At 31.4% G+C, this 25,808-nt stretch overlaps 2 protein-coding genes and 1 non-coding gene across 10 annotated transcripts; 1 reads left to right on the forward strand and 2 right to left on the reverse strand.

Moving 5' to 3' along the window:
* Positions 1 to 223: 223 nt before the first annotated feature.
* On the reverse strand, positions 224 to 362 carry LOC115958687. The gene has a single exon (XR_004084612.1). It is a non-coding gene; the product is annotated as a small nucleolar RNA Z247 (small nucleolar RNA).
* An 8,885-nt stretch (positions 363 to 9,247) lies between these two features.
* LOC115954812 (fatty acyl-CoA reductase 2-like) lies at positions 9,248 to 17,489 on the forward strand. 4 transcript variants are annotated; one of them, XR_004083957.1, is made up of 9 exons: positions 9,248 to 9,684; positions 14,186 to 14,289; positions 14,904 to 15,103; positions 15,211 to 15,311; positions 15,414 to 15,624; positions 15,809 to 15,970; positions 16,324 to 16,405; positions 16,657 to 17,197; positions 17,397 to 17,475. XR_004083957.1 is itself a non-coding variant. In XM_031072756.1 (9 exons), the coding sequence occupies exons 1-8, from the start codon at positions 9,348 to 9,350 to the stop codon at positions 17,035 to 17,037; spliced, it is 1,578 nt and encodes a 525-aa protein (XP_030928616.1). In that variant the 5' UTR covers positions 9,248 to 9,347; the 3' UTR covers positions 17,038 to 17,072; positions 17,397 to 17,489. The 4 variants fall into 4 exon arrangements, 3 of the variants coding, with proteins under 3 accessions (XP_030928616.1, XP_030928615.1, XP_030928617.1); XM_031072756.1 differs by having other exon boundaries at positions 16,657 to 17,072; positions 17,397 to 17,489; XM_031072755.1 differs by having other exon boundaries at positions 16,657 to 17,484.
* Positions 17,490 to 19,164: 1,675 nt separating this feature from the next.
* Positions 19,165 to 25,590, reverse strand: LOC115954540 (dihydroorotase, mitochondrial-like). Of its 5 annotated transcripts, none has more exons than XM_031072414.1 (9): positions 25,431 to 25,590; positions 24,971 to 25,052; positions 24,100 to 24,245; positions 23,726 to 23,907; positions 22,534 to 22,670; positions 21,673 to 21,838; positions 21,441 to 21,557; positions 20,765 to 20,925; positions 19,165 to 19,531 (listed from the first exon to the last, which is right to left on the reverse strand). In XM_031072414.1, exons 2-9 carry the CDS (start codon positions 24,998 to 25,000, stop codon positions 19,337 to 19,339), a joined length of 1,134 nt encoding a protein of 377 aa, XP_030928274.1. In that variant the 5' UTR covers positions 25,001 to 25,052; positions 25,431 to 25,590; the 3' UTR covers positions 19,165 to 19,336. The 5 variants fall into 5 exon arrangements, with proteins under 5 accessions (XP_030928274.1, XP_030928272.1, XP_030928273.1 ...); XM_031072412.1 differs by having other exon boundaries at positions 25,274 to 25,590; XM_031072413.1 differs by having other exon boundaries at positions 25,254 to 25,590.
* Between the last annotated feature and the right edge of the window lie 218 nt (positions 25,591 to 25,808).

Consider the following 25,808-nt stretch of genomic DNA (forward strand, 5'->3'; position numbering starts at 1 on the left):
GCCTTATTGCATACCTAGCAGATTGGACGACTTGTGGAGGAAGAAGGTGAATTGCCACATCCACGCCCCCTGCCACGATTATTTTTCTGGCTGGAAGGGGATGTTCCAAGGCCAGAGGAGGAGTTGTTCTTGCCACCATGACCTCCATGTGCATTCCCTTGACCTGCAAAATTTTCTCCAACAATGGCGAGATCAACGGCAGGTTGCTGTTGTTCTAGACAAATCTCATGAGCTAGTAAGTGCCCATACAGTTCTTCAATGGAGAAAGGATCAACCCTTGTAGTCACTGATGTGACAAATGAGTCATAGTCCAATCCAAGACCAGCTAGAAGAAAAGAGATAAGTTCGAAATTGCTAAGGGGCTAATCTATGGCAACAAGAGTGTTAACCAGTGTAGTGAACTGGTGGAAATAATCAACAATAGATGATTTTTCTTCAAAATGGCGAGCTGATAGTAGATTTGCATTGTTCTAGCCCTAGATTGGGAGGTGAACATGCGTTCTAATGCTTGCAAGTCATCCCGAAAGGTGGTACATTTGACCACATAAGTCAGAATCTTCTCAAAAAGAGAAGAGATAATAGCACTGAGTATCATTTGATCTTGCAAATGCCAATGCTGAAATTTTGGGTTTTGAAGAGCTTGAATGTCACCGTTAGCTACAACAGTGATGACCCGAGGTGGAGTAGGTGTTGTTCCGTCGAGATAGCCATGGAGATGCTACCCCTTAAGATAAGGAACAATATGTGCTTTCCATAGTAGGTAGTTGTCACAGGTCAATTTGATAGTGATTAGATGATGAATAGTGGTAAGTGTAGTGGGAGAAGGAGAAGCAGTGCTGTTGATAGTAGAGGCAAAGGAAGATGATGAAGCCATGATAAAAAAAGACATGAGTCACAATGGCTCTGATACCATGTAAACACAATAATATCCTGAAATATTTTCTACCTTACCCAATTCGGTTTAGGCCTTTTCATTTATATAGAGTTGTGCAAGTACAAGGATTCAAATACAAAAGAGTTTGAATTATAAATAACTTTATCCTATCCTATCTTATCACAATCTAAATTGGTACAATTTGTAATTCATATTTGATTTATCACAGCTACTGAAGTATAGCACAATATCACAGCTGGATTAGTTTCGATTCTTATCTGTAACAAATGACAATAGATTTTATTAGTTAAGTTAATTGAAACTCACTATTAACTATAATAATTAAAACTGTAGATGTTATTAATCCCAATTACTCTTCTTTGTACTTTCTTTACCACAAAGCCAAAAAAAATTTGTAAGTTCCCTATAATATAAATGTATGATATTTCTTAGTTTTTTATTTTTATTTTTAAAATATATATTAAAAAAAAACTTATAGAAAATGTCTATGAATATAATCAAAGGTTTAAAGAGATTGGTAAAAGGCTGGAAAATATCTTCTTTTCAAGGTTTGTAATTTGGAATATATGGATTGTTGATGGTTTAAATGTAGTTCTTATTATGAAAATGAATGAATATATATATATATATATATATAATTGTTAACAAGTTTTTAAATCAAAACATATATTTTTTCTCACTTCCCGTTTCTAAAAGTGCTTAAGTTAGTTAGCTATTAGTAAAATTGTAAGACTTTATGCGTTGTGCATGCTTAGAAGCTAGTAGTGTTAATAAAAAGTTGTTAAAAGTCTTACAACTTCTTGTCCATAAATACTTTATATATTGATGGAAAAAAAAAAAAAAATACACACGCAAACACATAAAGTATTACAATTTCCTTCTACAGATTTTCTTATTTTAAATTTGTTACATGATAGTCTCATTATCAATATTGCAAGTCACATTTCTTTCAAAATTTTAGTTAAATAATTTTTTTCTTGAACTTTTTTTTCTTTTTCTAAGGACCTAATATATTGTTAAGGGGATCAAAGTATAAGGACAAAATTTGGTTACAAACTTAGTTGTAGTCTAAGGCTACAACTCTCACTAAACAAATTAACATTACTACATATTTTGAAAATCTAACAGTTGAATTGCATGTTTTCTAAGTTCTTGAAGCATATGTCAAATTTCATGCCAATTGGATGTTATTTACTATTCAATCCATAAACTTATTTTATATGTATAATTTTAGACTACAAAAACTCAAAATTTAAACATTTGATTGATAACTATTGGTATTTGATCTTCTTGAAATTTTTCAAGTTTGGAGGATATAAGAAGAAAATGTAATTAAATGGTGGGTTTGTCAAAATTCACATCCATAAAAAAAATATTGAATGGAGTTGTAACCTTAGTCTACAACCAAGTTTAATGTCAAAGTTTGTCCAAATTTTAATTATGTTGGGCCTAAAAAAAATTTAGGGTGGTCACAAAAGTTTTTTGAGGATAAAAAAATTTATACATAATATTTTTTTTAAGGATTATTCAAGAGCATTTTAATTAGTAACACAGTATATTGTTTTTTTAAAAGAAGTTTGCATGTTACAAACAGAAATTTTAATATTAGAATATTTATACTTACTCATTTAGAAAATTTTGCCGTTGCATTACTTGTTTTATATGTTCTTAACATGCATGTCGAATTTCATGTCAATCAAATGTTATTTACCATTCAATCCATAAAATCATATTTTAGTCATTATTTTAAACTACAAAAAATTGAATTTAAACAATTGATTGATGACATGACTGTTAATTTTTTATCATTTTGAAAATTTAAAAGTATGGAGAATATATAAAAATAATGTAACGAACAGAAAATTTATTAAAATATACAAAATAATATTGGATGATTTAATATAACTTGAAGATGTGTACATCTTTTAACCAAAAAGAAGAAGATGTGTACATCTTATCTCCTATGCGATTATTGGATAGGGATTAGTTGGAAATTAAAGTCAAGCCTAATCAGCCATTATTAATGACTTTTTTTTTTTTTTTTGGCTGAATAAATTATTAATGCCTCTTTTTTTTTTTTTTTTTTTGCTAAACAATTATTAATGACTTTATCAATCATAAAGAATATAACATTCTAGAGAAAACATTGGGTCAGGAGCTGGCGTAAAAGGTGTGTTTTACGCTAGCCAATCTTGACCTGCCACGTCACCGAATTTTATTTTATTTTTTTCAGCAGAAAAGATTAAGCCTTAAGCCTTTCTTTTCTTCTCTCCTCCCCTGATCTCTCCATCTCTGAATCAAACCCATGACCTCCATGGCCGGAGCTTCAAAGCTCAACACAAGCCACCAACACCACGACCATGGCCAAAACTCCATGGTTCAACCAATAGTTGCCACCGCGAGCCACCACTCCCATTACCGCTTTCTGTGAATGCAAATGCAATACACATAGATGAAAAAAAAAAAAAAGGGGGGGGGGGGGGGGGGCATAGCCACCAACATCCCAACGCAAAAGCGTAGCCACACCCAAGCCAAAAATCCAACCTCTTGAACACCCAAAACTTGAAACAAAAATCCTTTCTTTCTTACACCCCCAAACCCAAATCAAAATCCCTTCTTTTTCCAAATCATTAAACCCCAAAAAGAAACCAAATCCCCAAACCCATAAACAGGCAGGCATTAAAAAGAGAAATTTTCGGCTATAAATCAAAGAATAACAATAGCAAAATATAAAGATAAAGAGAAATAGAGATAGAGAGAGAAGCCGAGGGAAAATGGGGCCACCCCAGTGGTGGCTAGATTGGGTTTGTCATCGCCACCGCCGCCAGTATGGGTTTGTGTGGCTGAGATCTCTGGGTTTGTTAGGTTGTGTGGTTATGGGTTTGTCAAAGTTGTGGTGCTAGTTGTGCATTGTGGGTCGCGGTGGTTGTGTGGATTTTAATGGGTTTGCGGTAGGTTTTTTATTTCAACGGTGGCTGGTGTTTTTCTTTTTCTTTTCTTGGCTGATGTAGTTGTGGGTTTGAGTTTATGATTTGGTTGTGATTTTGGTGGTTGGAGTTGCGGTTGTTGAGTGGGTTACTGGCTAGTGGATTGTGGTTGGTGGGTAGCTGGTTTGTTTGTTTGTTTTTTTTTTTTTTGTTTTTTTTGTTTTTTTTTTTTTGAGGCAGTGGCTGGCGGTGTGGGTTTGCTAGGTAGAGAAGAAAGAAAGTTGAGTTTAGTGATGGCTCGTGGCGGCAGCTATTGGTTGAACCATGAAGTTTTGGCCATGGCAATGGTGTTGGTGGCTTGTGTTGAGCTTTGAAGCTCCGGCCATGGAGGTCGTGGGTTTGATTCAAAGATGGAGAGATCAGGGGAGGAGAGAAGAGAAGAGAGATTTATGGCTTAATTTGTTTCTGATGAAAAAAAAAAAAAAAAATTTGGTGACGTGACAGGTCAGGTCCCAATGATTTCTCAACACTCTAACTGTAATAATAGTGGTTGCACACATGTGATAGAGTTGCTCATTTAATGAACTTGTCTCCCACCAAAGTCTCAAAATTAAGTTCGCACGTCAATATGTCCAGCTCCTGACCCAATGATTTCTCAACACTCTAACTGTAATAATAGTGGTTGCACACATGTGATAGAGTTGCTCATTTAATGAACTTGTCTCCCACCAAAGTCTCAAAATTAAGTTCGCACGTCAATATGTCCAGCTCCTGACCCAATGTTTTCTCAACACTCTAACTGTAATAATAGTGGTTGCACACATGGGATAGAGTTGCTCATTTAATGAACTTGTCTCCCACCAAAGTCTCAAAATTAATTTCGCACGTCAATATGTCCAGCTCCTGACCCAATGTTTTCTCAACACTCTAACTATAATAATAGTGGTTACACTCTAACAGTAATCTCTTATTAGATTGTGTAAAACATAGGTTTTACACTCATCCTTACAAAATTTGGACTCAAATTATAAATCTTAAAACTTCAACCTTCAATTATCTTAAAACTTCAAACCAAAGACAAAGAGGACCCTAAGAAAGAGATTATTCAAGAGCATTTTAATTATTAACACATGTATATTTGTTTTTTTTTTTTTTTTTTTTTTTAAAGTTTGCATGTTACAAATTGAAATTTTAATATTAGAATATTTATACTTACTTATTTAGAAAATCCTACCATTGCATTTCTTTTTTTATATGTTCTTAACATGTATGTCGAATTTCATGTCAATCAAATGTTATTTATCATTCGATCCATAAAATCATATTTTAGGCATTATTTTAAACTACAAAAATTGAATTTAAACAATTAATTGATGACATAATTATTAATTTTTTATCATTTTAAAATTTTGTAAATATATAAAATATATGAAAATAATGTAACTAACAATAAATTTATTAAAATATACAAACAAATATTGGGTAATTTAATATTGTTTGAAGAAATACATGTCTTATCTCCTATGCCATTATTGGGTAAGGTAGTTAGAAATTGGAGTTAAGCCTAGTCAGCCATTATCAATGATTTTTTTTTTTTTTTTCTGAATAAATTATTAATGACTTTATCAATCATAAAGAAGACCATAACATGCTAACTGTAATAATAATGGGTGCACACGTCCTTATGACGTCTAGCCCACATGCGATAGAGTTGCACATTTAACGAACTTGCCTCACACAAAAGTCTCAAAATTAAGTCCGCATGTCAATATGTCATTTATTGGGCGGTGACTTTGGAGTGATGGAAATGCTGCAGAGAAAAGATGGCTGAAAAGAGAGCTAAAGGAGTAAAGGGTAGATAGAGTGAATATTTGTTGGGGGACAACTCTAATGCGGCGCTTTGCCAATAGAATACACTACATATCTATAAGGGATCCATTCATAAAGAGAGTGAGTAAATTTTATATTGGTCCTCTAACTACTAAAATCTTCCACTTATCAAGTTTGCACCAGTTAATAATTAAATTAGTCACAAATTTATGTATTGTGTGTGATAATATTTTTAAGATGGTTTTATTAAATTTATTTTTTGTAATTTGGACTAATTTATTAAATAGTAATATATTTCATAATCATATTTACATTTATTATAGGGACAATCACAAATGTAATATATATAATTTTTGTCGCACCAAAATGAAAACAATACCATTTTTCTTAGGAATTCAAAATGAAGCAAAAATATTAATTTTTTAATAAAAATTATTTATAACATTTTGTGTATCATTAAAAAGAATATAAAATTTGGATATTATTTTTTTAGTTCTAAAAAAACTTTTTCAAACCCAATTTTTTCTACCTTACAATCAAAATACTGAGAAACGTACCAAAAAAATTAATAAAATTCAGTAAAACTACAATTCAGATAAAAAAGAAAGGAAAAAATAAAAATCACATCAATGTCAAACTCCTTTTCCTGAATATGTAAAACATATCGAATGTGATGTGATCAAGCCAAATATCAAATGCATAATCAAATTCAAATTTTTAATAAGGTTTTGAAGTAACGCAATAGAAATATGTCACTATTCCCAAGCAAAAGTGTTGGTTATAGCTTTATATAGAATGATTGTAACTCTTTTTTCTTAATAAAAAAAATGAAAAGTACAAATGAGAAAAAAATAGAGAAAATTTTTTGGAAAAAGAAGAAGTATTATGTTAATACTATCATAATTTAATCTAACATCTAATCCAACATGTGAAAAATTAATAGATAAATAGATAATTTAAACACAAAACTGAATTATTTTTAAAAAAAAAAATCTCAAAGAATACACTAATGAGATAAGGAAGATGAGCAATATAGAATATTCATAAACGCTTAAAACAATTACTCAAGCATCTAAGAACATCATATAATAAAGACATAACAGTTTGCTGCTAATATGTTAAGCAAAATATTTACAAACAATGAAAGGAAACTGCGCAAATATCATCTTTTTCAATTGCACTAATTATTCTTCATCATATTGTCTAGATCATCCTGCTGTTTTCCAAATAAACTAAAACACAACAACAACACAAAATATGAACATATTATAATATGATTTTTCCCCAAATCAAGTCAACAACATTAAAAGTATTTAGTGTTGTAAATCAAATGATAAAAAAAAAATAAATAAAAAAAATAAAAAAAAAAAAACTTGCATCAAGGAACACATATAAATTACTTAATAATAGAATAAGGAGGGTACAAACCTCATAAAAATTTGAACAAAAATATAAAAAATATTGAGAGAGAGAGAGAGAGAGAGATTAATAAACTTTTTGTGTGCAAAAAATATGCATAAAATGGGAAGAGTGTGACAAATTTATAGTGAGATAATGAGAATAAGAAGAGCCAAAATAAAGGAAGATAAATAGGCAAAATTATATGTAAAGTTAAAACCGTCTAAGAGGAATATAAATAGAAAATACTTTGTTATAACATTAAAATTAAAGTAAATGAATATATAAAGTTAAAACTGCTTAAGATGAATTTCTAAACCCAATGTATTTATATTTTTAACATTGTCAAAAAAATTAAAGGTAGAAAATAAATATGAAAAAAAATAATGATGTGGCAATGACATGAAGGATGAGGTGGCTTAACAGGAGCATAGCAACAATAAATGCTACACTTCAACTTTTAAATATATATAGATATATGATACTAGCTCTAGAAATTTTTTCTAAGGGGTCATTAAGAAACTTAAATTAAACAAAATTTAATTTAAAAAAAAAGAATTTAAGTACATTGAGTTATCAAAAAAAAAAACACACACACACACACACAAATAAATGAAGTTTTACAATTTCCTTCTAAGAGTGTTCATATTTTGAAATCATCTCATGATAGTTTATTATTAGTTGTCATTATATATTATCAATGTAAGTATGACCATTTTATTTTGTGAAGTTTGTATAATATTTTTGTTTTAAGCAATTGTGGTTATATATTTGTCATTTTTTATAAAAATATTTTAAACTAAATGACAAAACTCAACTCCACTAATCCACTAGCATTGAATAAGTATTAACTCACACAACCACACTCATCCATACATAAATAATACATTAAGTTGTTTGATTGTGGGATAAACTAATATGTGATCAGGGTGTGCAAAAATATTTTTAAGAGTAAAGTAATATTATATATATATATATATATATATATCAAGTCAGGGAGTTCATTTGAGTCCCCTGAAGTGTGTGTGTGCTACCACCCTTGATGACACTAAACACAAACACATATAGTCTACAGATATAGCTAAATCTCTCTATTTTTAAGGTGAAATTTTCTTCTTCTTGTTGTCAATGATGGAGCCAAGACTTAGAGTTAGGGGGCGGCTCTGCTACAGTCTACAATGTTGTTTACGGTGATGGCTAATTATCGGTTCACACACTTGCCCAATTAAAACAAAAAAAAAAAAAAAAAAAAAAAAAAAGTGACAAATAACCACAAAAAAGAGCAATCACCCAAATTTATTAAAAAAATAAAAATCATGTCCCAAAAAAAAATCACTTCTAGTTTAAAAATAAAAAACAAGTATCACGCTCAGATCCTAGAAAATCAAAAGGAAAAAAAAAAAAGAAAAAAAAGAAGGGCAATGTTACTGCTCAGAAGAGAGAGAGAGAGAGAGAGAGAGAGAGAGAGAGAGAGAGAGAGAAGGGCAACAAGGCAATGTTACTGCTAGGGAGGAGAAAAAAAATGAAATAAAGACAAATTGAAGAAGCTCATGTGCACATACATATGGACATTTTTGTCAATTAAGAAAAAATTCATTCCCACTCAGTTTTTTCTCCATTTTGGGGATAACTTTTTGGTGGGCCTGAGGAGAAAACACCTAGGCCCCACAATTTATTTTCCTTCCTCCCCACCCAACCAAACACACTCCAAAAATGTTTTCCTTCCTATTTTCTCTCCAAAGTTTTACATCCACTCTATTTCACCTCCAAACAAACACACCCTAAAGTTCAACACCAAAAACAAAAATCTCAAAATCAAAACCAAACTGTAACGTCCGAAAATTCAATTAAGAAACACAAGACCATGCCAATTAAGGGAGAAGACAATATTGCCAAACTGATTTTGAAAGAGTTTTTTTTTTTTTTTTTTTTTGGAGAAATAATTACAACTAATCCCGCAAAAATTTAATCATTTTCTCCCTTAGACCCCAAACACTTTATGTATGAGAAAGTGCCAATTTAGTTAAAAGTCCCTTAGCAAAAGAGATTTTAGTTAAAGGGCTTTTAACTAATTTATCCCATTGAAAATCAATTTTCATGTTTATTGCTTACGTATGAAGATGTTACGCGTGGTCCTACGCCATTACTATATAATAAAGAGGCTCTCAGCTGCTTCACAATGCTTTGTATAGGAAGCTCCTAATATTGTTTTAAATCAGTAATGATTTTTTTCCAAAGTTCCACTTCCATGTACACAGCATTTATGCCGTATAAATCCAATTCTCTTACCCGTAGTCATGCAGTTAATCTTAGCTCAACCCGTCCTTCTCCACACTAGCACAAACAACCACCATTACTGGTATCACTACAATAGTACCACAACTTCTGGAAGAACTTTTAACGTTGTCTGTTGCTTAAAAAAAGAAAATGTTGGAGACTATACAAGTCTCTCTTCTATTCATTCTAAAGAAATAATATCCACGGATATGGATATGGTGGTTAAGAGCCACAAAAGAACCATCTCTAGCACCACTAACATGCCTCTCACGAAGCCATGCGATGACATTGGCATTGTTAGTTATCTTCGAGGCAAGAACTATCTTATCGCAGGTGCTACTGGATTTCTAGCCAAAGGTATTGGTTTCTTGTGCGTTGTCTTAATGTACCTTAAAAACATAGGGCTGATTTTGGTTATATTTTTAGAACAAAAACAAAATTTAGAAAAGTGATGTTTTCAAATAGTTATATTTTTCTTAAACTGAAATATATATATATATATATATATATATATGATTCTTAGTTGAATAGTTATATTAATTCTTAGTTGACCTTTTAATATTGTGCTATGTCAACTTTGGATACCTCATAATTTTACACAACAATTCTAGTATGCGGGTGCCTCTCTCTCTCTCTCTCTCTCTCTCTCTCTCTCTCTCTCTCTCTCTCTCTCTCTCTCTCTCTCTCTCTCTATATATATATATATATATATATCTATCTATGTGTGTGTATATATATATATATATATGTATATGTATATATTCAATCCCTCTATTAAAAAATGCTACCATATCGTATGTTCTTTATATTGTAGAAGAGGTAATTCTATCTATCTATATATATATATATATATATATATATATAAATAAATAAATACAATCCAAATAAAATTCCTATTAATAATCACCATAAGTATAAATTTTCACATTTAAATAAGAAAAAAAAAATCATATATTGTTAAATTTTAATGTGCATTACATATAGGATATTGACTAATATATATATATATATATATATATCTAAAAACTGAAGAGTAGTATTTATTGTTGCTATACTCCAGTTAAACCACATCAGCATCCATATCATTATCTTTTTTTCTTTCCAATTTGCCTATAATTTTTTTAACACTCACTTTTTAAAAAAAAAAATATTTACACTTTCTCTAACTTTTCTCATTCCCTTACCTTTTTATCTCCCCACTATCCTCTAATTTAATATCACTATTCATTTTTCTCTTTATTTTCCTTTATTTTATCTCTTATTATTTACACCCTCTTACTATAAATTTGTCATCATCTCTTCCACTCTTTGCATAGTTTTCCCTCACGGAAAGGTTATCTCTCTCTCTCTCTCTCTCTCTCTCTCTCTCTCTCTCTCTCAATTTTTTGGTGGCTTTTTTATTTTCTTACATCTCTACTTTAGGTTGATAAATTTTCATGTTTTTTAGAACTCTAATTTGGGTTGATGAGATTTATTTTTGTGTTTTAGTATATAAAAAAAATTTATAATTCTATTACATTGCATTTTATTCAACATTGAAATAAGATAAGTTCCTCCCTATCATTAAATTATTTATATTTTCTCATCTTTTTTATTAAAAAAAATTAAAAATTTAATGTTTAACACTTTCTCCAACCTTTCTCTTTTCCTTTACCTTTTCATCTCCTCAAACCCTCTACCTTAATATCACTCTTCCTCTTTCCCTTTATCTTCTTTTATTTTGTCTCTTCTTATTATCATCCTCTTAGCAAAAATTTACCATTCACTCTTCCATTTTATGCACAATTTTCCCTATAAAAAAAAGGTTATTTCTCTCTCAATATTTTGGTGGAGTTTTTAATTTTTCTTGCATATCTGTTTTAATTGATAAGTTTTTTTGTTCTTTATAACTTTATTTTAGGTTTGTGCAATTTAGTTTAGTGTTTTTTGTTTTATGTTGGTTTTTTTTTTTTTTTTTTCACTTTGATTATTGAATATTATCATATTGCATTAGAGAGAATTAAAGATAGTATATAAAAATTATTATTATTATATTACATAGCATGCTTTTGATAATTTGGTGTTTATTGTTAATCTTTTATTTTTATTTTTTCTTCTCATATTATTTTATTCAACATTTAAATTTAGCTACATCCTCCATATCATTAAATTATTTATATTTAATTTTTCTCCTTTTTTATATTAAAAAATTAAACATATAATATTTTACTTAAATTCATAAAGTGGAGTAATGCTAGAGAAACACTCATTCCCACACCCAATACATTAAAGGAAAAATAGAATGCAAAACAAATGTCAATTTAGAAATACTTAATTTAAAAAAAAAAATTAATGAGGATATTAAACCAAATATAACATAAAGAAACTAATAATGCATATTTAATGTCATAGAATCATCATTAATTTTTGGAAAACGATAGGTTGCTAATGGAGAGAGAAAGAGAGAGAGAGAGAGAGAGAGAGAGATGGTAAAGAAAAAAAAAACAATACAAAATAATAAAGAGTAGAAAAAGGAAAAAAATTAAATATCATTAGCAGACGCTAATTGGAAAACAAAGAGACTATAAGGAGAAGTAAAAAATAAAATAGAGATTTCCATACGAAGAATATTAAAAACTTTATAGTGTAGTAAAATAAACCGTTACAAAAAAAAAAAAAATCAATAATCAACAATTAAATACAATCATAGTACTAATTTTTGTTTTTGTTTTTATCATAGTACTAAATTTAAACTTTAAACTAACCAAACTTTAATCATGGAAATTATATTTCCAATCATAACTAAAAAAATGATGTTCTCCAATAATAATAGAAATTGCATAAGAAATAAAGTTACAAAACTTAAAATCCTTTTTTGACATTTCATTTAACCTTTTATATATATATATATATATATATATAATTTTCATACACCGTTACTTTTTGAAAATCTAGTAAACGATATTATCTCTCTTTTAATGTCTTTGTTATGTAAATCATCGATTAATAATATATAATGGTAAGAAGCGTTATAAATGAGATCATTAAAAAAAAAAGATAAAATTAATTAGCAACTATCATTATAGAGTAGTAATTTATGATTTTACGCATTTAATAATGAAGTGTAATATATATAGTTTACTTAAAGGTATATGTAAATTCTCACATATTATATATATATATATATATATATATATATATATAATTAATGAGATCACCCAAAAAAATTTATCATTTTGCGACAAGTAATATATAATAGGCAAAAGTGTTAGACTATTAGCTATTAGTCATATCCCGTTCTCTATAATAAAAAAATCCCGTTCAAATTAGGCCAGCCTTTTTTTATATTGAATGCAGTTAATAATAATTTTAGTAAATTAATTTTTTTTTTTATGATAGTTTTAATTAAAAGGAAATATTTTTCCTGATCAAAATGTATTATTGTTCCCTAAACTTTAGCTCATGAGAGTTCTTAATCCATGAAGTTAAGTGATATTTTTTTTACTCTAACAAACTTAGAGGTATCATTTTTAGCATTTAAAAAACTAAAAGCTCTTAATTTCTGTCCCCAACAAACATAAAGTGATCAATTTTATTGGTTATAATATTTATCAAGTCATATTATATTTATTATTATGGACATTTGACTTATTATAATGTATGATACATATTGTACTGATCATGTTTACAAAAGATGCAAGAACTCAAAGTATTTTGACCCTCTTGCACGAATTGATTCGGAGGCAAATTGATTAGAAAATTTTGGTAATCGCTGATTCATCCAATATGTAATGTATAATTCATTTACATAGAAGATAAGACTTAAGAATTTTACAGGGAATATATAATTCATTATATTCTTTTACTCATAGAACTATTTAATTTAATTCATTGATTTGAATAATGAAAACTGATCCAAATCCAATTCTCTTTTGATATGTTCCTCAGAAGGGGTTTGTTTTACCATGCTGTATATATAGCTATTCTATTTGAACCAATATGGTAGATGGGTGTTCACCGTGTTCTCAATCTTTCTTTGCCCCTTATTAATTTCAAGTTTTGTCTTTGTCACCATGCATATGAAAAGAACTTCTAGATTAATAGGAAGTTTAATCACAATGAGTTAGAATTTTTGTTCTACATATGATAGATTGGTATAAGCATTTACAACTCGAATTGGATCAATTTCTCCTTACAAAACACTTATTTCTTCCATATTTTAGACCTTAGCTTTGTGGAAAAATATACTTACTACTGCTGAAATACAAAATAATTGAAATCACAAATCAAAACATTATGTGTGGATGATATCCATGTGAATATGCACTTTAGTGGGATCATCTCACAAAATGTTTATAATCCTCTCATTTATATAAAATTTATTGATAATTAAATGAAACTTTCAAAGAAGCAAATGAAAGGCTTTCATGAAACTTCTCATAGAATCGAGAGTGAATTTTTCATTTTTTTTAATGCCAAATCATGAACGAGTAATTGCATCCAATCTCCAAAAAAATTTCAATTGTTTTGAACTTTCTCTTTTTTGAATGGAATATTAATAGAGTCCCCAATTATTTACACCTTATGGGAACTACGAGATCACCCCAAAGATATCTTCAGCATCCAGTGGTCATTGGCCAATCATAGAACCCTATTCAATGCATTAGCCATCCATTCTAAATAAGATTGGCATAACGGTTGCATGCAGACTATTTGTGCTTCGATCATTTTATTCTAAAGCCCCTCGAGAAAATTTCTGATTAACTCCCACAGATAAGTCTGGATACCTAGATTGTTGAACTCAGAAATTGTGGCCAACGATTAATAGATCTTCTTAATTTATCTAACATGATTTATGAATATATATTCAATGGTGCAGCTTTTATTGAGAAGATATTACGCACAGTGCCTGACGTGGGGAAAATCTTTCTCTTGATTAAGGCAAAGGATAAGAAAGCTGCAATTGACAGACTCAAAATTGAAGTATGTAACCTAAATAAGTTACTTTTTGTATGTGTACATTTTCTGATTTTTTTTTTTTAAGAAAAAATGATAGACTTCATTTTAAACCCTCTAATTTAGCAGTAGTCCAAATTTAAATCTATAATTTTAAAAGTTTCAAATTAAATCCTGAACTTTCGATAACAAATTAACCTAGAGTCAAAATTGGTGTAATTGTTAACTAAACATTAGAGAGAAAAAAGAAAAGAAAAAAGACAATATTGTTTCCTAGCTGCTTCCATAGATCATCTCAGGGTTTCTTGTAGTTCATCACTAATCTTCATGATCTCCTCTCAAAAATAAAAAATAATAAATCCTTCATTATCACTGTATCTCTCTCTCTCTCTCTCTCTCTCTCTCTCTCTCTCTCTCATCCTCTATATCTCACTTTTTTCCCCTACCGTTAATGGTGTTACACCTATTTGATTTTAGAGTTTAATTTGTTACCTCTAAGGGTTTAATTCGGTACGTAATTTTAAAACTATAGAATTTAATTTGAACTACTCCTAAACTATATGGTTTAAAATGAAATTTGTCTAAAAAAATAACATTTTAGATCTTTGTTCATAGTCTAGAGATTCAATTATCATGATTAGATTTTAGACTCAGAACTTTTCAAGTGCTTGGAACAAATGTATGGGGAATCCTTTGAGGATTTCATGATAAGGAAGCTGGTCCCAGTAGTTGGGAATGTTTGTGAATCCAATCTAGGGATGGATCCCTGTACAGCTAATGAGATCGCAAAAAAAGTTGATGTGATCATAAATTCAGCCGCCAATACAACTTTTGATGAAAGGTTTTTCTCCATTTCACTTGATCATACATATATAAAATAACGTCGTTTTAGCCTTTGTATTCTGGGTGTTCTCGTAAAATTGAATCTTAAATATAGTTATCATATAGGTATGATGTTGCTCTCAACACAAACACAAGAGGACCTTCTCGGCTCTTAGGTTTTGCAAAGAGGTGCAAGAAACTTGACCTTTTCTTGCATATATCAACCGGTATGCAAATAAACTGGAACTCTAATTAAAGCTAAATATATACATTATCGAAACAATTTAATTTTTATTTTTATTTTTTTAAGTTTTACTTTTGTTACACAGCATATGTCAATGGGGAGAGACAAGGATTAATTATGGAAAAACCTTTCCACATGGGACAGACAATAGCAGAGAGAAGTGCCACCTCAAAAACCCCACCAGTATCTATCCCAGTACTGGATATTATTGCTGAAATAGAGTTGGCTTCAGATTTGAAATTATGTGCGCATGAAAATGATGTTGCTCAAAAGATGAAAGAATTGGGTCTGCAAAGGTATCAAAATGTTCTTTAAATTAGAAATGCAAATTGAAAGTAGAAAATTATTCGACTCAAACCTTTCATCAGAAGTAAAGATTAGTTTTCTACTTTTCCTGTAAGGTTGGATATGTTAACATGCATATGTTGAAACTTTAGGTTTTGGCTAGGTTAATCCTAATAACTTGTATCACTTTAACAGGGCAAAAACCTTCGGATGGCAAGACACTTACGTGTTCACTAAGGCCATGGGTGAGATGCTAGTAAATAGCCAGAGAGGAAATATTCCAGTAGTCATCATTCGCCCTACTATCGTTGAGAGTACCTATAAAGAGCCTTGCCTTGGATGGATACAAGGAAACAGGTGCCCTTTGAAGCTTCACAAGTCACAACATATATACAATGTGTTTAAGTTTTGTGGGAGAAAAGAGAGCAGAGAATGAAATGGAAGCAGCGGAGATGGAATGTGAATGCTATAGATACATTTCCTAGAGTTGTGTAGATTTTTAAAAATTAAGTACAGTGAAGGCTATAGATACATTTTAAAAATTAAAATGAAAAGAAAAAGAAATGATAAGACATCATATAAATCAACAATTATATCATGTTTTTGTTTTATTTAAAGAAATTTATATAAATTGACATCAGATAAAATTGATAATTTAAAATTTTAATATAAATATACTTATTATCTTTTCTTATATGCGAACAAATCAGAATGCTAAATTTGGTGATCATATCTTATGATAAAGGCCAGCTCACAGGATTTATTGGAGACTCAAAAACAATTATAGAAATGGTGCGTAGCTATTTTTTTACTTCCTCACAAATTTCAATTGACATATGGTATACTTTTTATTTGAATGATGTTACGGATACTACAAAATTCATCATATAACTTTTACAAATTGATGTGTTATCAAATATATTATATTATTGATATTTTCCAATCAAATTTACTGCAATATTAAGTTGTAAATGACATATAGAAAAATTTGAAATGTTTTTAACATTTTAATTTCTATTTCACCAAGAGTTGAATGCTTGTAGGTTCCTATTGACATGGTTGTCAACGCGTCCATAGCAGCCATAGCAAAACATGGGATTGCTGCGAAACCAGGGTTAAATGTCTACCATGTTGGGTCATCTACTGTAAACCCGATTACGTTTAAGGATTTAGTCAAGTTTTGTTACGACCACTTCACTAGTTCTCCGTTGATGGACTCAAAAGGAAAGAACATCCACATCACTGAATTTAAGTATTTTAGCTCAATGGACAGTTTTTCCTCTTACATTTCTGATGAATTAGCTCAAAGAAGTGCACTAACGGATGCAACCGTTTTAGACACTAAGCTGCGAGGTCAGCTGGAAATGAAATCCAAGAAGAAAGCGGAGCTTATTCTTCACATGGCTCAGTTATATTGGCTCTAGAAACGGCTTTGAAGGTGGTCTCTCAAGCACAGTAGGTAGGGTGCCCCAGCTCGTTTGAGTGAGGGAGAGAAGCGGATGGATTAAGAAAAGAGTGAGGGGTGAGAAAGGAGAGGGCAAATCAAATGTAGAATTGATTGTTATATATTTATCTTGAATCAGGGTAAAATTAATTAAAGCTTGTAGTACTCTTTACAAGTCCAACGTGTTTTTTCAATCCATAACATGATGAACCATACATCACCTTTGTGTTTGCTCAAAATTCTCTTTCTGCTTAATTCGCAAATGTTTTTAATTAAGCCTTGACATTGTTGTAGCTCCTCTGTTACTTACTAATTTGTTGAGCTATGATCTGCTGCCAGGTTTGGCAATCGTAATACCCAGAAATTGATGGAAGACACGTCCTTAGAAGAAATGAGGGACTTTGGATTTGATTATGGGGCATAAATTGGGAGCATTACATCGTGGACGTTCACATTCCAGGTTTAAGAAGGCGTGTCATGAAGGAAAGACTTGTATCCTAATAACTATGCTTTTGTTAGTGGTGTCCCCTTGCTGTGATCAATAAATAAAAAAGAACCGTATCTAAGACTTGGGAAGGAAAAGGAAAAAAGAGGGGAGGCTATCATATCGTTGCATTTATGCTTATAGTACTTCAATAACATCCATAGAGGACTATGTAACGCATACTATCTGTCCCAATGTATACTGGTGAATAATTCCTCATGTCTTTGGATGGAAGAATACTTGGGGGTGTAAAGATGCTTGCAATTGCAGTCACTTTTACTGTTGAAATCTAATGTTTTGTACTATGTCAACACCATGCCAGTCTTTACCAACTGAATTAACTGGTACTCATACATGGTCCGACTCTAGTTTCTTCAAATAATCAACACTTGCAAGAGATAAACTCCATATTATAGCATAAATAAAACATATGATATTCTTCATATATTTATCAGTCAAAAGTTGAGCTAAATCAGAGTATCTATTCTTCTTCTTTTTCCCTGTTCACTAAAAGCCCATCTGTTTTATGGGCTACCCAAAATGAGATCACTCTTTCCCTTCCCTCCTTAAATTCCTTATTGTTTGTTTGTTTGTATTATTATTATTATTATTATTATTATTATTATTATTATTATTTTTTGTGTTTTGGGGGGGTGGGGGGGGGGGGAAATGAAAGAAAAAGAAAATTATTTTCACACTTACACACTTAGTACACACAATCTCCAAAAATAAGGGAAATTACGATTAAATGATGTTAGTATTGCCCAATATAACAAAAGTACAGTTATATGTGATATTAGTATTATCTAATGTGATGGAATCATCAAATATGATAATTTGATAACCTGATGTAGCAAATTGCCTACTCCACAGAACACCCCCCCCCCCCCAAAAAAAAAAAAAAAAGGGGTACCATAGTATTACCCATGAAATAGAAATAATGTTATCCTTTTCAAGCCCCATAATTGTTATCTTTTTCAAGTATTCAATTTAATTAAAATACCTAAGGTAAAGCACCTTCCATTATTTTAATTTTTAGTGCATAATTTCATGGTTGAATGATTAAAAAAAAAACAATATAGGTCATGAACTCTCTTAGCGAAAACATTATGTGCTGTACTACATAATGTCATATTTTCGCACATATCAGAAAAAACCCTTTCTCCAGTTACCTTTTACTGTCTGCACCGATGACTTATTTGCTCTGAGGAGGTGCCCGCACTGCTTCAGTGCTATGTCCAAATTAACTATCAGTAGCTTTGTGAATAAGAAAAATACCACTGGCATATACACTGAACAATACAGGTTGCTAGATATTATTAACTTGGTAAGTTTAAGTAGTCACTAATAAATTCTAAAATGTCAACTATCTTTAAAATCCTAGAGTAAAATCCTTAACCAAATCAGGTTTGGAGAGAGGATCAAGAGAGCATCAGAAGTAGATGCAAACATGAAAAGTTCACATACTGAACTTTGTAGGAAATAAGCAGAATAAATGAGAAGTTTAATTAAATCTTTAAACAACCCTAGAAAATATAATCATTTTAATTCTGTTGGACACAAGCTTTTGTGTGTTAAAATTGAATAAGCTAAATATAACTAAACCTAGACTCAAAGCGTTTCTTTCTTTTTAAAAATTAACTTTTTAGTACATTATAACTTCAAAGAGGACCAAATTTGGTCCACTTCTAATTTTAACCAGAAAAAGTTACATGAAGTCATAATTCCATTACACCAGTCTATTTAAAAAAGATAAATAAGAGACAACAAAATACCAAAATCAATAAAATTTAAATTACATGAAGGATGGCTGCCACTCAAGTGTTTCGCCCGCAAACATTGGAATGATATCTCCAAAAGCAAAGGAGAAAGACTCTGGTACCTTCCATGGAGTCCTGGCCATTTTTATTTTTGATGTGTTTCTTGGAAGCCCGTAGAAGTCTGGTCCATTGAAGCTTGTAAACGCCTCTAGCTTGTCAAGTGCACCAGCCTGAAATATGCAAATGACTAGTAAATTAAGCGAGCATGATGTTAACAATTTCTTGCAGTCATTATCACCATCTTTAAGAATTGCTTAGGATGTAGAATAAAAAAATTATCTCAAGTATTTGATCAATCTCATACAAAGTTCATCATAATATAGTAATTTACACACTAATATCCCAAAGACAGCATATGCACTTCGAAAATTGGACACATCAGAGTTTGAAACAGGAAAACAAGAACAAGTCAGTGTGGATCCAACAATAAGATGCTGAATAATGTCAATGAATGAACCTACTTTCTTCACTTTTCAGAGGATTAAAAACCAAGTTCTGGAAAATCTAAGTAACAAATTCTTTTTCTCTTGAAAGACACGCATTCCTGTCTCCAAAAGGGCAATTTGAAAAATCATATTTCTCTTAGTTCCTTAACCTTAATCAATAAATTATACTTGCAGTGTCCACACACACAGGAAATCTTATAGTAATTTGTAAATTGTATGTTGTCATCTTAGATTTGTACTGTGTGCACTTTGAGCTAGAATTTGGGATGATCCTATCATAACCTAAAAGCTCACTAGACCTGAATGAGTTGAGCCATACAGGAGCTCAATAAAAATGCAGGAAGCCTGAACTGATTTCTCCAATTCAATCCAAACTCATAAAACCACATCAACTACACATCACTTGAAATTAGCAAAAAGCAGTTTGTTTTTTCGTAACACATCCCCTTTTGTTGGGTTAGAATTCATTCTGACATAACCTTCCATGTTATTTCAAACATAGAATTTTATTGCATGCATGCCATATTAAATTTCCCTATAGTCATAATAAGTTTTAGGCTCAAAATTTTAGTAGTTAGTTTAGCATGTCCTGGTATATGTCTTTTCCTGTTAGACATAACTTTTTAGACTCCAAAGATGGTAAACCCATCAACTATCCTCTTTCCAAAAGCCAACCTGGCCAGTTAATCAGAATATATAGGGTAGGTACTAAAAGACCATTCAGAGAGGCTGGAGGTTCAAACATCCTTCAAGCATCAATGTCAATGGTCAAGGTAGTGCCTAGTCAGGAAATCGGGAAAAGAGAATGAGGTTGCATTAAGTTCAGGTTTCTTTATATAAAATATAAAATATAAAATATAAAATATAAAATATATACAAAAATGAAAAATAGGAAGAATAAACAAACTAGGAATTAATAATAAATATAACAAATAATAAAAAATAAAAAAATCTTACATCTTCAAAGACCTTTGCATACAGTGATAAGGCAACTGGAGCATTGTATATACCAGCACATCCACAAGGACATTCTTTCCTTCGTCTCTCATGAGGAGCACTATCAGTTCCAAGGAAAAATCTTTTGCTTCCACTAGTCACAGCGGCAACAATAGCATCTCCTAGATTAGAAACAAATGAAGGTAACATAGTCATAAGGAGAATTTCCTTTTACCATTATGAATTGCTAAGTTCCTAAATAACATGGGTTATAAGAAATTATAACTTAGAAACCAATAACTTAGAAATCAATCACCAAGGAGATTTTTTATGTTTTTTTAGCATAGGGAACCTTTCTAAAAAAGAGCCCTTCAAACTCGCCTCTAGCCAGTAAAACTAAACAAATACAACCAAAAAAAATATCACATAGTCAACTCTCATGTCAGACATCATTTTGAGCATTGAAACACACTTAATTTTCATCTTATATTTACAACACCAAGTCAGCACCATAAGGTATGTGGACATCAGGACCAATGTGACTGCCATTTGCAACGACACTGAGCATAATTTACAGGGCCATAACTTGTTCATTATTTTGGAAGTGCATAACAAATTAGACGTAGAAGTTTGATAGTGCATATGGCGACGGTGATAATCAATTGCAGCTTTGTGGGAAATGTTAAATGCAACATACTGTGGATCTCTCTTTTGAGTACTGGAAGGCAGTAATTATGTGGCTGCAATCCTCCTTGAAAGAGGGAATTTCTGTTGAGAAGAAGATGCTGTGGAGTAACAGTTGCGGCTACAGATCCTAAAAGTTAAAGCAAGATAAAATGCATACATCTTGAAATGGGACAAAAGGAAAAGAAAATAAAGAGAAAAGAATGGTAGCAGGCAAAACTTCTAACAAAAGTGAATAAGGATACCTTCTTTGCAGGACTCCACAAACCTAACAGCATCCATGGTAGTGATATGTTCCATCACTACCTTCAGCTGAGGAAGCCTCTGGACTAAAGGTTTTAAAATAGTTTCAATAAATACCTTCTCACGATCAAATATGTCAACATTGGTATCCGAAACCTCCCCATGAACCTATGAATAAAGAAGCACTCACATTCAAAAATGAAGGTTTATATGCTAATCAATGTCTCCTAAAGATGTTTTATTGGGGAAAAATAAGCCTACTACAGATGGGTAAGCATCACAAGGAAATTTTTTTGCAGTGTTCTACTCAAAATCCATTAAGATTTTGCTTAGTTTATGTAATGCTCTTAGAAGCTTACTCATTCATCATTGGAAGAAGCTCAAAACTTACAATGAATTCAAGTTTACGCCAGTGAAGTGTGATGATGCCTGTTACAATTTTGGAAATCATATAAGAGTGCTTTTGTCCTGTGTTAAGTATTATCAACTTCAACAGAAGTCATAAGCTAAAAGATTGGTTTGACTTCTTAGGAGTTCCAATAAAATGTTGTATAATGTTTTATCCTGCTGTACATGATACGCATGACATCATACACAAGGGTCAAATATGATTGAAAGAACTTGTAACAAACCATGAGCTACTGCACAAAGTTGATGCTGAATGCAGCCTAGCACAATATCTAGAAACAAGTAATTGCTTCACTGAAACTTTAAGCATGTCAACCTTTTTCAATTTTCAGAGAATGCCATTAAAAAAATGTTTCAATTCGAATGTGAACAACCAAAAAAGGGATGTAGAAAAGTAATGACATGGCTAACACTTAAAAAGTATAGATAAGAACAAGTTAATATGGTGAAATTACCAACAAAGGCATGTTTTGTTCAGCCATCTCCTCAAGCACGGGTAGACATTTGCCAAAAAGATCTGTAACCCCATCTTGAGAATTTGTCGTAGCACCAGCAGGGTACAACTTCACAGCAAAAACAACGTCACTGCTTCCTGTCAATGAATCAGCATCGTCATGAACTTAGGATTGAAATAAAGAAGAGGTGGAGGGGGAATATTAGTTCAATTAAAACAAAAACAAAATTAAAGAAAGAGCTGAGAGGAAGCAGCCTACATACATCTTACTAAATTAACAGCTAAAATTAAATCTTCATACAACAATAAAAAGATATTAAAAACTGCTCTTACAAAGTAAAAGCTATTAACAAGCAGCAATCCTAAGCAACATGTTTTTGCCAACAAAGTTTCAAGTCTCCAATCTCCACAAAAATACTCAGCGGTGAAGCCTAGGATTTGTCTTGTTCTTTTCTTTTCCCTCAATTCTATTTGCTATTCTCCCCTTCTTCAGCTTGGTGGTGATTCCAAGCCCCTTGGGTGGTGAAGCCTTGGGTTTTCCTATTCTGCCTTTTTATTTACTATTCTCTTTCAAATACATTCTGCATCACAGAGCCATCATGAAATACTAATCTTACAGGCAGTATTCTCTTAAGAATAAGATGTTCATATATCTGTGTAGGAATGCTACAATCAAATACCTTTTTATTTTCTAGGTAAAAACTTGAGGGGAAGCAAAGCCCCATACTTGCCCGCCAAAGCATATTAGTGGTTGTGGGTGTGCCATTTGGCCCAAAGAAAATTGGCTATGATCAAATAAAAATAAAAAACAATGAAGCACTAGCCCCATAATGATCAAATACATGTTAATAATCAACTTAAATCTCATGCAACAGAAACATGTTGAGCACAAAACAAATTTATTAAATTAATTGTATTTTTCCAACAGGTAGCGTTCTCTCTTATAATCTTTAATGTTTACATTGCTTCAAGTATATCAAACAACAGGTAACAGCAGAGGCAATTTCCAATCAGAATTTGCAGCAAAGAGGATTCGTGAACAGAAAAGTAAAGCAGCAATTATAGTCTCATATGTATTTGAAAAAGTTTGAATTGTGAGTAAAACAATAATGATGATTGTAAGGCTGCAAACATATTGTCCAAGTATAATTTGATTAAAAATGTCCTACTTGCGTATTATAAGCAAGACTCACTAGCACGCTTGATCTCTTCTGGGTTTGTTTTATCCGTCAAATAAAGTGTCATAAGTGGAGTGAAGTTGCTATTGACAGGCAGAACCTTCAAGATCGATTCTCGATAAGCCACAGCAGCAGCTGTGGTGGTGATGGGGGGCTTCAGATTCGGCATCACTATTGCCCTTCCAAAATGACTTGCACTATAGGTGTAACAATTACCAGAGAGAATACATCATAATCATTGAGAATTAATTTACTCTAAATTTTCAGTAAAATATGATTAAGTGTATTCAGACCCTAGTCTTACTCAGGAGACGTATCCACACGCACAGAGACACAAAAGACAATAATTTGCAAGTCAACCTCAAAAGAATAGCCAATGAAGTATTGACCTGTGAGAGACAACCCCTTCAAGAAGGTCGCCATCACGGAGATGAAGATGCCAATCATCAGGTTGTGTTAGAGTGAGCTCCATCTTAGGTCCTTTGCACCTTAATTGCTTATGCCCTTCAAACTTCTCCAAGGGGAATTTCAAAGCCTATATTACAACAAACATATAAGAAATGAAGACACACTCTTAAGAATAAAGCTTCGTCAAGTCAGAAAGAATAGTGGTGAGCTAAACATGGGCATAATAAGCTGTACTCATCCTGATTAGTGATTATATGTGAATTAATATGACCTACAACAAAAGGTACAATGTTTTTTAATAAATCCAACCGACAGTTTCTTCCCTCTTCCCTCTCACTTTTTTATCTTTCACGTGATTTCTGGTGTATTAGGCAGCAGCTTTTGTGTATGTTTCAGTTCTACAACAGAGCAGGTGAATAAGAAATGAAGACACGCACTAATTATAAAGTTTTTTCAAGTCAGAAAGGATGATGATGAGCTAAAGAGGGGCATAATAAGATGCACCCATTCTGATTATAAGCAATTAAGAAAAAAGAGTGTAACATGTACACCACATGGATTGAGCACTAAACATAAAAAACAAAAAAGAACAGAATAAGCTGTAAAGTTCATGCTCCTTTTGTCTGATTCTCGATGTGGGTATTATAATATACTGCATAAGGACACGGTCAAAACAGATTGACAATAAAAGATTACCCAACAGTCTCAACTCTCAAATTTCATTGAACTAGTTAGACAGATTTCAAAACGACAATTTTAGTTATTGTGTAACCGGTATCAAGCAAAGTCTATAATGAGGATTATACAAACTCTACCAGAAAAGATAAAATACACAAAGAAGAAGATACATACTTTGCAAGGAAGGACCAAACTCTTTATCATTTTATATGCCACCAGACAACCTTAAAGTCTCTCTTGAATATGGAAAATTCTTCTGCTCAAGGAAGAAAAATATTAAGATCAGTTTAACAAAAGCTCTAACTCCTTGCCAGACTTAAATTTGTTTATGAAATTTGCTTTCTTGAATTCTGTCCAAAGTTGTACTTACAAACTTTCCAAATTCATTCATTAAAAAACATAGATAAAGCTGGTAATTTTTTTGGAAAACAAGAAGTGAATGCGTAACCAAACAAACCCAAGTTCTTGAAATGCAACCTAGTTATTGATTTTGAGGACGGATTTTCTAAGTGACAATACTTCAAACAGGTGGTGTGCGTGTGGGTGCAACAATCTGAAGAGATTACAGTTGACAAGCATGTGTATTCTCTTCAGATTGTTTGAATATAATTTTACAAATAATGGGGAGGGTCACCGGAGTGGAGGAGCTGCCTGGCCTAGATGAACTGCGGAGGGTAAGGAAGGTTGAAGGCGGTGAAGGCGATATAGGAAAGAGACAATGAGACAGTCAAGGTTAACAGAGCAGCAAAAGAGAAAAGTTCAGTTTGTTTTTAGAGAGAGAGAAGTTCAGTTTAATTTTGGGTTCAGAAAAAAAAAAAAAAAAAAAAAAAAACCAGCAACTATAGACTAAAAAAAAAAAAAAAAAGGGTTTCAATTCCCGTTTAACTGGAAAAACTAATTGGTCTCTTGCCTTGATGATAAAGAACTATTATGATGTCATAGATAGAAACTCTCAAAAAAAAAAAGTTTAAATTTCAAATTTAAACTTTTAAGTATGCGTTTGGATTGAAAT

The sequence above is a fragment of the Quercus lobata genome, chromosome 8 (assembly GCF_001633185.2).
Source record: "Quercus lobata isolate SW786 chromosome 8, ValleyOak3.0 Primary Assembly, whole genome shotgun sequence".
NCBI classification, from domain to species: Eukaryota; Viridiplantae; Streptophyta; class Magnoliopsida; order Fagales; family Fagaceae; genus Quercus; species Quercus lobata.

Bases quoted from the DNA above. Each gene is read 5' to 3' on its own strand.
- LOC115954812 (XM_031072756.1), top strand. From the start codon at position 9,348: ATGCAGTTAATCTTAGCTCAACCCGTCCTTCTCCACACTAGCACAAAC. The intron at 15,312-15,413 runs GTATGCAAATAA...TTTGTTACACAG, and splicing joins TTTCTTGCATATATCAACCG to CATATGTCAATGGGGAGAGA. The intron at 15,625-15,808 runs GTATCAAAATGT...TCACTTTAACAG, and splicing joins AAAGAATTGGGTCTGCAAAG to GGCAAAAACCTTCGGATGGC.
- LOC115954540 (XM_031072414.1), bottom strand. From the start codon at position 25,000: ATGATAAAGAGTTTGGTCCTTCCTTGCAAA. The intron at 22,671-23,725 runs GTGAGTCTTGCT...ATTCATTGACAG, and splicing joins AGAAGAGATCAAGCGTGCTA to GAAGCAGTGACGTTGTTTTT. The intron at 19,532-20,764 runs GTAAGATTTTTT...TGCATATTTCAG, and splicing joins ATGCAAAGGTCTTTGAAGAT to GCTGGTGCACTTGACAAGCT.